The following is a 13483-nucleotide window of genomic DNA, read 5'->3' as shown; positions in this document are numbered from 1 at the left end:
AATATAAAACGTCACTGTATTTATTGTTCAAAAATTTTCAAATAAATCAAACCTTCACTTATTTACTCATCCTATTTATTTACAATAAATGCTTTGAAAAAAAAATTAGATAGATGTACATTTAAATTAAATCCCTACGTAGACCCTATTCACTCAATCTTCAAAACTGTTCTATAAATAACAACACCAAATCCTCACATTTGTATCTCTGAACTCTTACTCTTTCTTTCTCTCTCTCTCTCTCTCTGATATAGCTCAGTCATAACCATGGAGAACAATGGTGAATCCTTCGTTTTTCCACCATCACCTAACCCTTCTGAGACAACAAACATTCCTAGTCCCAAAGAACCAAATGAACAAACAAATCCAACACCAGAACCACAACCAGAAGCTCCCATGGTTGAAACTGCTAAAAGTTCTGAAGGGAGTTCCCTGAACTCAGAGAACGAGTCTAATAATCCAACCATGGATTTCCCTTTACCATTCACTGATGATGATGACTCGGAATATCCGAAACCCATAATCATGATTGTTCCTGCTGGCGAGGACATCGTGAGTACCATCCTTGACTATGCTCGCGACCAAGATGTGAGCATCTTGGTGCATCATGCTTCAGGTTCTATATCTGAAGTTTCCATAACCAACCCTTTGTGCCCTTCCAGTGAGTCTTCTTTCCGAGGAAACTTGCACATGTTTTTCCTCTCAGGTGTTTACACCAAATGTCTCTCACCCACACCACCAAAGAACGTTCCTTTTTCCTTCTTCAACGTTCAATTCTCCGTGGAACACGCTCCTGAAATCTATGGTGGCCTTGTCGGAAACACACTTGTCGCTGCACATCCTGTGCCGGTCACTGCTACTCTCTTTAAGGAGCATGAGTACTATGAGTACCATGGAAGGGTGTCTGATTCAACTGCTCCAAATGTTGAACCTTCAATTCTGGGTAATGACCCTAATGCCACCGCCACCGCCACCACCACCATCACCGCAGTGACCACCGATATCACCGATGTCATCACCGACGACAACGACAACAACGACGGCAACACAGTTTATCTTCATAATGGATTCTTCTGTGGAGGTTCAGTCTCTTCTCCTACAGATTTTAGCAAGCTTCATGGAAACAACCCAACCAACCCAGGAGATGATAACTAGGTTTAGATCACAAAGCTTCATATGCAACTTTGTGTGTCATGAATAATCAATAATGTTTGTTTCTTGTTTCTTATTATGTACCCATGTGCCTTTAGGCAACAGTAATAATAATAATAATATTTTTCTTTTGTGTTTAATCGCATAGTCTTAATTTTGCATGAACTTAACGTTATGGAGTTCTTAACTCAGGGTACTGTTTCTGGTTTTCTTTAACCACTTTACTTTTCTGTTATGTTCTGCGTATGATTTTTTTGTCTGTCTTGTTCTTGAATCAAATTTTACACTACCGTTTTTTTTTTCTCTTGTGTTTTCCCTAAAATTTCGGCAATACATTGATATATAATCTCTTAAATCTTAATTAGTTAAAAGTCTTGAAGTTTAAGAAATATTTGCTTTTTGTCTGAAGGTACTGGGTGGTAAATATTGTAGTGGTTATCGTTACGAAATAACAGTGATTTTAATACTCTTGAAGTTATGAAAGTTATTATTCAACTAATCGTTAGAGTTTAAGTAACACGAGGATGTTAATGAAAGGTGTAGTTTGTATTGAAAATGATGATTGGAATATATTATTACTTTTAAGTTTTGGATTTTTGATAAAATTTTAATTCATTAGTTAATGGGTTAAATAAGAGTTTTCTACTTCAAAATTTCAATTTAGTATCAAATAATTTTGAGTGTCTGTTATACTTAATATTTAACATTCCTTTGGCTATAATAGGATATAATATAGCACCATAATATACAAAAATCAGGAAAAAAATATATAAAAAGCACAAAATTTATATATATATATATATATATATATATATATATATATATATATATATATATATATATATATATATATATATATATATATTAGGTTTGTAACATGATAACAAAATATCAATATTGTTGTGGTGGTAAATATATAACAACAATAATGATAATAAATATGAGATATGAGGATTATAATGAAAATAATAATGATACTCATGAAATAAAATAAAAAACTACGAAGAGAGTTATAAGAATAATGGTAAAAGTAGTAATGAACAATATGAATATGATAGTTGGGTGATTTTGATAAAAAACTTTTATGAAGTTAAAATTTTTAAATAATTTTAGTGAATTTAAAATAGAGTTTTGGGAAATATATATATATATATATATATATATATATATATATATACTTAAAAAAATTAGAGATAATAGTTTATAAAATACACGACTACATTTTGTCGCATAGAAGACCTACCACTTGTTATGACAATAAAAGTGGCATTGACAACAACGATGGTAAAAGAAGAGAAATTAAGGTTACAAGAGACATTCCAATTATAATTGCTACAATAAAGATAACAATGAAAGTGATAATGCTAGTAACAATATACTAATAATAATGGTAACAATGACCATGACAATGTTGTAATGTTTTTATAACAATGATGAGAAAGTGAGTATAAGCAATACATATGAACTAGTAACAACATCAATATTAAATATAATTTTTACAATAAACATTTCTTAGTTCCATCGTTATCTGAACCTATCATGTACATGATTTAACAAATATTTTTAGAAGTTCTCCATTAATATTTATTAAAGTAGATTAATGACAATAATTAATATGTAACCGTCTTAACGTATAACGCACATGATTTAACATCATTATTTTCACTACTTTTAAAAGTTTTCTCTATTAATTTTGTTTTTAGAATTAGATGGGTGACATAAATCAATATCTGTAACGCCAAACAATATTTCTCATACTTATTTTAAGTATCACCTTAATATTTAATGAAAAATTATTCTTGGAGACCTAAAATATTGATCAACACTTGAGACACATACATATAAAGAGATAACAAAAGTTATATACATTTTAATTGGTGTATATAAAATGAAGGAGCATATATATTTGTGTCTTATTTAACGTAATATATATTCAGAAAATATTTTTAAGTGTCAAAATAAATGCACATATTTTGGAAAGGACAAAAATATAAAATTTACTAAAATTAATATATATATATATATATATATATATATATATTAATTTGGTTTAATTACTCTTTTGATTCTTGATTTTGTCCAAACATGTCAAGTTGTTCCTTTAGTTTTTTTTTTAAGTTTTAATTTGGTTTTGATTTTAAAAAAATTGGTGCAATTTTATCATTTTCGTTAAATATCTTGAAATGAATCAATGATTTTTTTAATCAAAATTTATATTATGATTATGTTAATAACATCAATAAAACAAATCATCATTATTAACAACTTCAATCTTAATGTAAAAATCCTTTGTCCTTTACAAGAAATTTAGTAAAAAGGATCACATTGCATCAATTTTTTAAAAATCGAAACCAAATTGAAAATAAAAAAATTAGATGACCAACTTGACATTTTAAAAAAAAATAGCGATCAAAAGAGTAATTAAACATACTAATTTATATGCATGTGAAAAAAAGTTAGGGGACCAAAGCCCTCTCACTCTACAAACTTGATAATTGTAATCAAGATCAAATTAGTTGAAATATTACATATGTATTGTTAAACTATAATATTTTTTATACAAAAATCAGGTAAATAAATGTGAAAGCACAAAAAGTAATGAGTATTAATATATATATATATATATTTATTTATTTAATACGTTAGGTTTGTGTCATGATAAACCAAATATTAATATGTTATGGTGTAATTATACAATGATGATAATAAATATGATGACAATAATAAAAATAATAATGATAATGACAAAATAGAAATAGAGAGATTATAAGAAAGATGGTAAAAATAGAGATGAAGGTTATGATAGTTGGGTGAGTTTGATAGAAAACTTTTATGAAGTTAAAAGTTTTAAACAATTTTGGTGAATTAAAAAATTTAAAACAGTGTTTTGAGGAATATATATATATATATATATATATATATATATATATATATATTACTTTGTATATATCACTAATACTCACTGTCATTATTATTACCATCATTATTACTGTATTCTTATTAATATTATTACTTTCATTGTTATCTTTATTATAACATATATAATGGGATGTTTCTATTAACCTTAATTATATGTGTACAATAAAGATAACACAATAAAAGTGATAGTATTAATAAGAATACAGTAATAATGATGGTAATAATAATAATGACAGTGAGTATAAGTGATATATACAAAGTAATATATATAAAAGATATGATTGAAATAAAAAAATTTACAATAAATCATTTCTTAGTTTCATCGTTATCTTAACCTATAACGTACATATTTTAAAAAATATTTTTAGGAGTTCTCCATTAATATTTATTAAATTAGATTAATGACAATAATTAATATTTATAATCGTCTTAACGTATAACGCACATGATTTAACATGACTATTTTCAATATTTTTAAAAGTTCTTTCTGATAAATTTTTTTTAAATCAGATGGGTGAGACTAATAAATATTTGTAACGCCAACAATATTTCTTATACTTATTTTAAGTATCACCTTAATATTTAATGAAAAAAATATTTTTGAAGACTCAAAATATTGATCAACATTTGAGACACGTATAAAGACACAACAAAAGTTATATAAATTTTAATAGGAGTACATAAAATGAAGGAACATGTATATTATTGTCTTATTTAATATACATGGATATTCAGAAAATGTGTTTAAGTGCCAAAATAATTGTACACAAATTTTGGAAAGCAAAAAATACAAAAATTACTAAATTAAAAAGGAAAAACTTATATGTATGTCAAAAAAAGATAGAGGACAAAGCCCTCTCACTCTACACAAACTTGATAATTGTACTCAGGATAAAAATAGTTGAAACATTAAATATGTATGGTTAAACTATAATATTTTTATATACGAAAATTACATTAAAAAATATGAAAGCACCAAAAGTAATATATATATATATATATATATATATATATATATATATATATATATATATATATATATATATATATATATATATATATATATATATATATATCAGAATACTTTTGTTAATAATATTCAATTTATTATATATAATCAATTATAATTTTGTAATTCAATAAATGTGATTTAGATGTTGAAATTTTAGAATAGAAGATCTATTCCATTCGATCTCATTAATATCAATCATCTTTTATCATATAATAGTTCTACATTGTTTAAGAGTTGAGTCAAATATAATTTAAATATGCATCATTTCATCAATTCTTTGAAATATCTTTGTATAACAAAATTGTGACACAAATTAGTGACTCCAAAAGAAACAACATTCACATAATGTGATTGATTTTAACATTGTTGTCTAAATGAACTTGAAATTGAAACATTAATAATATTTAATGTATTGTGTAAAAGGTATAAAGATTTAAGATTTTTTTTTCACTATTTTTAAAGTTATCGATTCATTTTTATATATAATATTTTTAATTGATGAATGTGATTGAAATATTAAAATTTGACGATAAAACATCTCTATCACGCAATTTTATCACTATCAAATACTTTTAACTACAATATACATGACAAAAATGTTTAATAATATTCTTTTCTCTTTTTGTATAAAAGTTGTGATTTTTAATTATCTAACTAAAAAACCACATTCTTTACATAAATTAATTCAATGCTTCAATGTAAGTATATAAGTGAAGTCATACCAAGTCTCTCCAAATTAATTCAAGACATGAAAAAAAAAATGTAATCCAATTGTTTATAATATAAGTATAAGAGTGAGCATTAGATTAGATCTGGATCATCTATACTCATCATCACAAACTTAGACAAAAAAATTTAGGAGTACCAAAAAAAATTCTTCATTTCCTTTCCTTAAACCCTTTTCATACAATTATATGCATTTTAATTTATTATATTTCTAATTTAATGAATTCACACAACATGGATATTCTAATTTTTATTACAATTTAAGGCTATCAACTAATTTATTATTTGCAGCGGAATTCGTAATGCAGCCCAATATATATTCATAAAATTTTACAAATTTTATCATATACAACAGAAAATACAAAATTCCTAAATTTCATAATTTAGGATTATACTAATGTGGATAAAAGTATAATTAGGGTTCATGTCAATTTCATAAAAGAAAGAATCCCTAATATCATAATTAGGATTCATACTAATCCGGAGAAAACTTAATTTTGGTCAAACATTGTAATAGCACAATCATAAATTTAAGATATGTAAATCATAATAGAATACTAATCTTGATTCATGATTTATGAGAAATATTGTGATAATGTATTCTTTAATCTCTCTATTTTCCGATTTATCTCTTTATCTTTTTTTCTACTTTCATACTTTCTTGATGACTTACTGAGAAATAATTTTATGGCGAGTCGAAACTCTAATGTCTTTAATTAACCAATGTCTATCAAATTGATTTTTATTCTATTTTTTAGACAATAAAAATATATAAATAAATAATGTATATATAAATAAAATGGTGTAAAACTTTCCAAAACTTAATAAATAATATATAAATATATAAATATAATTTTAAAATATATAAAATTTAAAATTTAAAAATTTGGGAGGAATATGTCACGTTTAAGTTCCACCGATGTTCATCATTCAACTTGAGTAAGAGTGCAGTAGTTTCGATTGTGTCAAAAAGAATTATTTAATCATAAATGAACTCCAGCCAATCTAATTAGAATTGATGGATGAGTTAGATTATCAAATAAACACATTTATTAAAACCATAGTTATATTCATAATACTCAATTTATTATATATTATTAAATATAATTTTTAGTTAAGTAAATTAACATTTCGAAATTTGATACTAAATATATTTTATTAAATAAATAATTGGCTACTGTACATTATATCTCTACTTTAATTACCTTAACATGTAATTAGTCAAAACACATGTATATGTGTGATTTTTTCTTTTTGCAACAAAAATTATTATTATTTGTATACAAGTAAGTTTAAATAATTTTTATATTTTATTGTATTTTATTATAATAGTTATTTTAGTTTTAAAAAATATTTAAATTTTAGGAAATAAAACGGTCAAATTAAAAAAGAAATGGTCACTTTAAAGGATAAATACGGAAACCGTAAAAGTGTACATCAAAAGAGATAATTTTCTTTATGTAATAGTATAAGAATATAGATAAGAATTAAATATGTTTTTTCCCTTAATTTTTACTTAAAATTGAAATTAGTTCTTTTTTAAAACTTTGGTCTAATTTAGTTTTCTAACTTTAAAAATGTATGGATTGAATCTTTTTAACAATTTTTTTTTAAGTTTATTAACATTTTAAACATGTTGTATGAGAATATTTGAGTTGTTTAACCCGCTTGACACATCTCTGCTTCAATGTTAGTTAAGAAACTGTCTTAGAAACATATTCGAGATGTGAAATAAACTTAACAAAATTTTGTTAAAAGAACTAAATCCAAACATTTGTAAAGTTGGAGCACTAAATTTGGCCAAAGTTTTGTAGAGGGACTAATTACAATTTTCACTGAAAATTAGGGAATCAAAAACATATTTAACCCCTATAGATAATGTACATATAAGATAAAAATATATTAAAGTAACTTAATTTATTTTGTACAATTAAATACGATACTTTTGTTGATAATATATAATTTATCATATAATGTAACTAAGTATAATATGTTTTGTTGAATGAATATGATTAAAACATTAAAATTTTATATTCAAATGTTTCTTTCATTCTAATTCCATTATTATCAATTACATTAACTTTAACTTATAATATAGTTAACCGTGCATTTTGTCCCACTTTTCTAAGTTTTTGTTATTGCATCCATGTTTTAAGCATTGTAATATAATCACTTCCACTTGAAAAAGACGTTGTTAAGAATCTAATGACGTAATACATATGTTCTTGATGTATCTTATGTATATTTAGTCATGGTGTGACACAAAAGCAACATATTTTTTTATTATTCTTAATAAAGTTAAAGACTTAATTGAAAATATAAATTTTAAATTCTTGTACATATTTTTTTATTTATATATAAGTTAATTTTAACTTATAAAAAAAATTAAACTATAATATGTGAGTAATTAATATGATCTTCGAACACTATTTCATTAACTTGGTTTTCATATTTTGAAATTGATTTTAATCAAAGTCTCTTTAACTTGATTTTAATTAGAACTTTTAACTCTGGTCTCAAATAAGTTGTTTACAAAAGCGAATTAAATTAAAACAAACAACTTGGATTGGTTCACTTTTTATTCTTTAAAAATCAATCAATTTTAATAATTTTTTAGTTAAATTAAAAAAACATTTTTAAACTGATTTTTTTATTGGCTTCTTTAGTGCTATTAAAAGTAGACCTTTAAGTTTAAGTTAATTTAAAAAAAAATAACTTGTTAAGTTAGTTTTACATTCACTTTTATATATCTATTGTGAATTTGTATTATCCAATAAGATTACCATATTAAGAAACAATTTATTCTATTTAAAGTTTTATTTATTTTGGGACCAAGATTTGTAGAATTCTTTTCCACAACCTAGTCCATCATGTATTGTGCTGTGGTGCAAAAATAAACAAACACACTCATCACTAATTATAATGGTGCAATATTTTACTAAAATATATACATATAATTTAACATTATATTTTTTAGGGCCCAGGCTTCATCTGTTACTAATTTTCTCAATAAAAATTATACCTGAAAATTAACAACTTAAAGAGATATGTGCATAGTACATCCAGCTTCAACACTCAACACAGATCTTATTACAACATAAAATTATACCCAAAAGCGATGTGAGTGAGTGATGAAATTATCTAAAAAATACTTTGATTTACAAAATAATAAAACAATTTTTATGTATATTCTGAAGAGAGTTACAATATATGAAGTGTGGATTAGTAGGGAGGAATTAAAAAATAATAATAAGAAAAGCTCCAGATCCGAACCTCTAGCTTTCACACATGTATTTTATTTTATAGAGAGAATTGCTGCTCCTTCTAAAATAATTTACTCCGGATATTTTTTAGTGAGAATCATAGTTATAATTTTTAATGAATTTTAATCATAATTAAATATAGCTATTAAAAGAATGTATAAAGAAAGATAAGGATAAACCTCGGGAGATGAGTATATATAAAACCTATTTCTAAATCCGAAATATTCTTCAAAGAACCTTCCAAGAGAAACAGGCACATCAAGATTCATAACAAAACCTCATATTCCAAGTTCTAACAAAAAGTTTAAAGAAGAAGAAGAAGACCATGTTACATTGCCTTGAGCTTTTTCTCCGCTGACATCTTAACAATTATTTCAAACCAAAAAACAAAGAAAAAGAAAAAAAAAAGTGACAGACATAAAATGCAGCAGGAGCAGCCTCGTGATGCACACGGCGGTTCAAGCCGACTTGGGCGGCGCCGCCGGCTTATTCTTGGTCGGAGAAACGGCGGCGTGAGGGGAATCTTTGATCTCTTGGTGGGTCGAAATGCGTGAGGCTTGGGAAAGAGAAGCGGCGGCGGTGGCGGCCGCGGCCGCTCCGGCTTGCTCGGCGACGGCGTGTGTGAAGTCAAAGGGCTTCGTGATGTCGTCGCCGGCGAAAATTTCCGGCGGAAGGGCTTGGGAGGGTTGGCGTCGATGACGGGACATGGCTACTCGGAAGTGAGAGAAAAGAGAGAGAGAGAGAGAGTGTGAGAAAATATGAGAATGGATATGAATATGAATGTGTTTGGGATTTTATGGGGATGTTTGGTTTGGTTTGGTTTCGACAGAGAACTAGACTCACGCGCTTTTGTGTTTCGTGGTTTTTGAAACTTTCTTCTTTCTCTTCTTCTTTGGGGTTTGTACGAAGGAGAGAAAAACAAAAGCAAACTAGTTTTGCAAGAAAGACAACTTGCGAAGTGCCAATGTCTACGCCTTCATGGTTCCATGTTACCCGACGTGCTTCTTCAATTTTTTAGCTTTTTCTTAAATCTTCTTTTCTAAGAGATAATTTAAACAAATTATTTCTAATGTTTAATCAATGCGATTCTTCATCTACAAGCTTCTATTATATGTTTTCTTCACATGATTTGTGATCTCATTTGTTTAATTGAACTTGCATATATACAATTTATGTTATAACTTAAAGACACTTTTTTTTTAAATTTTATATTCAACATAGGATGAATCGAGAAAACCTAAGTAAAGTTATTTATTAGTAGTAAGAATTGAACCTATTTTGATTAGTGACGATTGTTGAATTGTGGCAATTAAAGGTTGGACAAACTTGAATTGTATTGTAAATTATTAGAAGTTGCCAAAACCCTACATGTTGGGTACATGGAAGAAATGCATCGTGCAATGAGGGAGTGGATCCCTTGGTGAACAACTATGGAAATGTATTTATATGAACACCCTAATGCACAAATAATTAGGGTTCGGGTAAATGCGAGTGAGTAATCAATCAAAATTATAGGAATGATGTTTTGAATAAGGTATATATACATACCAAAGAAGGAATCTTGGTTCGAAAGTGTAGAGGTTAATTTCAATTATGAGATTGGATTTTAAAATTTTTTGCCATATATTTTGAGGAGATAAATTTAAGTTATGTTTACAGTAATTTCTAACTCACCTCAGTATAGTTAGGAACTAATTTTTTTTTTCAACATAACTTCGATAGAAAGTATTTTTTTTTTTAGAAAATTACTTTTCTAAAAAAGTGTCTTTAATTCAATTTTTTTAAATAATCACAAATAGAGATAATTTTAAAATGTAAATTAATTATTTTTTCAGTTTATGATTATAAATTACAAACACAAACTTGCTTCAACTTTTCCCTTAAAGCATGATTTTTTTCTTCTTCAAGATTTCCTAGTTTCATAGTTCTTCTTTCTGGTTTTGTGGCGTTTGTGATATCTATGGCCTTATTCATTATTCTTGTTCATGATCTGGGTTGCTTGTTGCTTGTTTTTAAATGGTTACCAATGACTACTTCAGAAGAGAAAGACAATTCTTGTATTTGCTTCGATGGTAAAAATTATCTTACTTCAAAATTTCAATCCAAGATTCAAAGGAAAAAAAAATTATGAGATCACTTGGGTGGAAAGACACAGCACTAGTACAAAATTGCATTTTTACCTCGCCTTATAGGTCTCGGTTGGTAAGGAACCGAAGCATATAACGGCGCGGTGGCATTTTTGCAATTCCAGGCAACTTTTATGCCTCAGTTCAAGAAAAGTCCGAAGCCAAAAGGGGTTATAGGCTTCGGTTCAAAAAAAACTGGTGCCAAAAGGTCCTTATATGCTTCGGTTGAACAGACCCGAAGCCAAAAAGGTGGCTAAAAATTTTAAAAATGCCACTAGCTGTTATGTCTTTGGCCTCGGGTGGCACTGAACCGGGACCAAAGAGGGTTATATGCCTCGGTTATTAATTGAACCGAGGCCATATAGTTTAATTAGGGAAAAAAAAAACACGAACCCTCTACTTCTTCCTCGCGCCGCTGCCTCTCTTCCATCTCTCTCTGCGACAACACTGACCCCTCACCCTGTTCAAAATGAACACTCTCCTCACTCTTCCCCTTATCGCCACTCTCCAAAACATCATCCGGCATAACAACAACCTCATTGGTATTCTCCAGCGAGACCAAAACCTACGCCTCTGCGCGCACTGAGGGATTGGTAGAAGACCCGCCACTTTGGTTGGCGTTAGAAGAAGAACCACCGCCGGAAGAACCCCTCTGACAACGCAACGCAAACCCTAATCCCTCTCACGGGGACTACGTCAACGATTCACGCCGGCGCGCATTCGTCTCCAAACCCTAACTCTCTTCTTCCGCACGAGAGAAACGTCCTAGGTCCTGCGACTCGCTGCCACCACGCCAGTCACCGAGACTGGGTCCGCGAGCACCAAGGACCGCTCCTGTCCGAGACTCCGACTCTCTAGAGGTTCCATTGACCAGCCGTGTTGTTTCTGGGAGAGGCTGATGAGGTTGTGTCGATTTTGGAGAAGGAGTTTCCGCTTCTTGGGTTGAAGAAGGAGAATTGTACCGAGGTGAGTTGGATTGATTCTGTTCTGTGGTGGAACGATGATGAGAGTTTGAAAAACAGTGACAAACCTAAGACCCTACTGGATCGAAATCTAAACTCTGTTGGTTTTTTGAAAAGAAAATCCGATTATGTTGAGAACGCCATTTTAAGAGACGGGTTGGAATGGATATTCAAGAGGATGATCGAGCTGGGAAAAACGGGGTTTGTTTTCAGCCCTTACGGAGGGAAAATGGGAGAGATTGCTTCTGATGCGACACCGTTTCCTCACCGCAAGGGGAACCTGTTCAAGATTCAGTATTTTGTGAACTAGGACGATCCTTCAAGCGGTGCGGCTCAGAATTTCACGAATCAGGCTAAGAGGCTTTACAATTACATGACCCCTTTTGTTTCTAAGAATCCCAGAAGGGCTTTTTTGAATTACAGAGACCTTGATATTGGAGTGAACAACTTCGGTGAGAATAGCTTTGAAGAAGGACAGGTTTATGGGAGCAAGTACTTCATTCAGAATTTGGAGAGGCTGGTGAACATTAAGACCAAAGTGGATCCTGAAAACGTTTTCAAGAATGAACAGAGTGTCATTAACTGGGTGCAGATGTGTGTTCGTGTGACTACAGCGGATGATGGAGATGATGAGTATGCATATCACCTATGGCCTCGGTCCTAACTGACCCGAGGCAGTAAGCTACGTATATGACACCGGTTTCAAAACAACCGAGGCATAAAATTGGATCTATGGCTTCGGGTGATAACCGAGGCCAAAATGTGTACCTTTTGGCCTCGCCCCAATATGTCTCGGTTCCAGACCCGAGGCAAAATGTGGAAAACAACCAGGGCAGAAAGCCCTTACTGCACTAGTGCAGTCCAAAAAAAAATTGTTATATCTACATGGGAGGTAAAATATATAATAACATTTATTATAAAGATGATTCATTTTTTTATGTACATTTCACCCTTTAAGTTAATATAAATTTAACTATTGTATATTATAAAATAAATATTTTATCATTTTAACAATTATTTTTTAAAATTTAAATAACTATTTACAATAAAAATTTATAATTATTTTATAATTATTTTTAATAAAAAAATTAACGCACGTTTCGACTTGTAAATCTCAATATAAATTTTACACTCATTTTAGTTTTTAATTTACTTTTACATAATTTAATAAGATAAATCTATTATTACGTCAATTACGGAAATTAACATGGTTTTGTCTCTTATTACCCTTTGAAAAATCCAGATTTAGCTTTATATAAATAATATCACTCATATTTCGGTCGAATAATGAAGAGATTTAAGTCATGACTTAAGCCTAAACAC

General features: G+C 28.8%; 1 protein-coding gene and 1 pseudogene across 1 annotated transcript; both read left to right on the top strand.

Moving 5' to 3' along the window:
• Positions 1–267: 267 nt before the first annotated feature.
• LOC114195162 (AT-hook motif nuclear-localized protein 14-like) lies at positions 268–1155 on the top strand. Its single transcript, XM_028085551.1, has one exon. It carries the CDS (start codon positions 268–270, stop codon positions 1153–1155), a length of 888 nt encoding a protein of 295 aa, XP_027941352.1.
• Positions 1156–11466: 10311 nt separating this feature from the next.
• On the top strand, positions 11467–12824 carry LOC114195161 (annotated as a pseudogene).
• Positions 12825–13483: the final 659 nt, after the last annotated feature.

The sequence above is a fragment of the Vigna unguiculata genome, chromosome 8, assembly GCF_004118075.2.
Source record: "Vigna unguiculata cultivar IT97K-499-35 chromosome 8, ASM411807v1, whole genome shotgun sequence".
NCBI lineage: Eukaryota > Viridiplantae > Streptophyta > Magnoliopsida > Fabales > Fabaceae > Vigna > Vigna unguiculata.
The sequence above is the reverse complement of the archived record's forward strand: the minus strand, read 5'-3'. Positions and strand labels throughout refer to the sequence as shown.

Coding starts and splice junctions, on each gene's coding strand:
- LOC114195162 (XM_028085551.1), top strand. CDS start 268: ATGGAGAACAATGGTGAATCCTTCGTTTTTCCACCATCACCTAACCCT.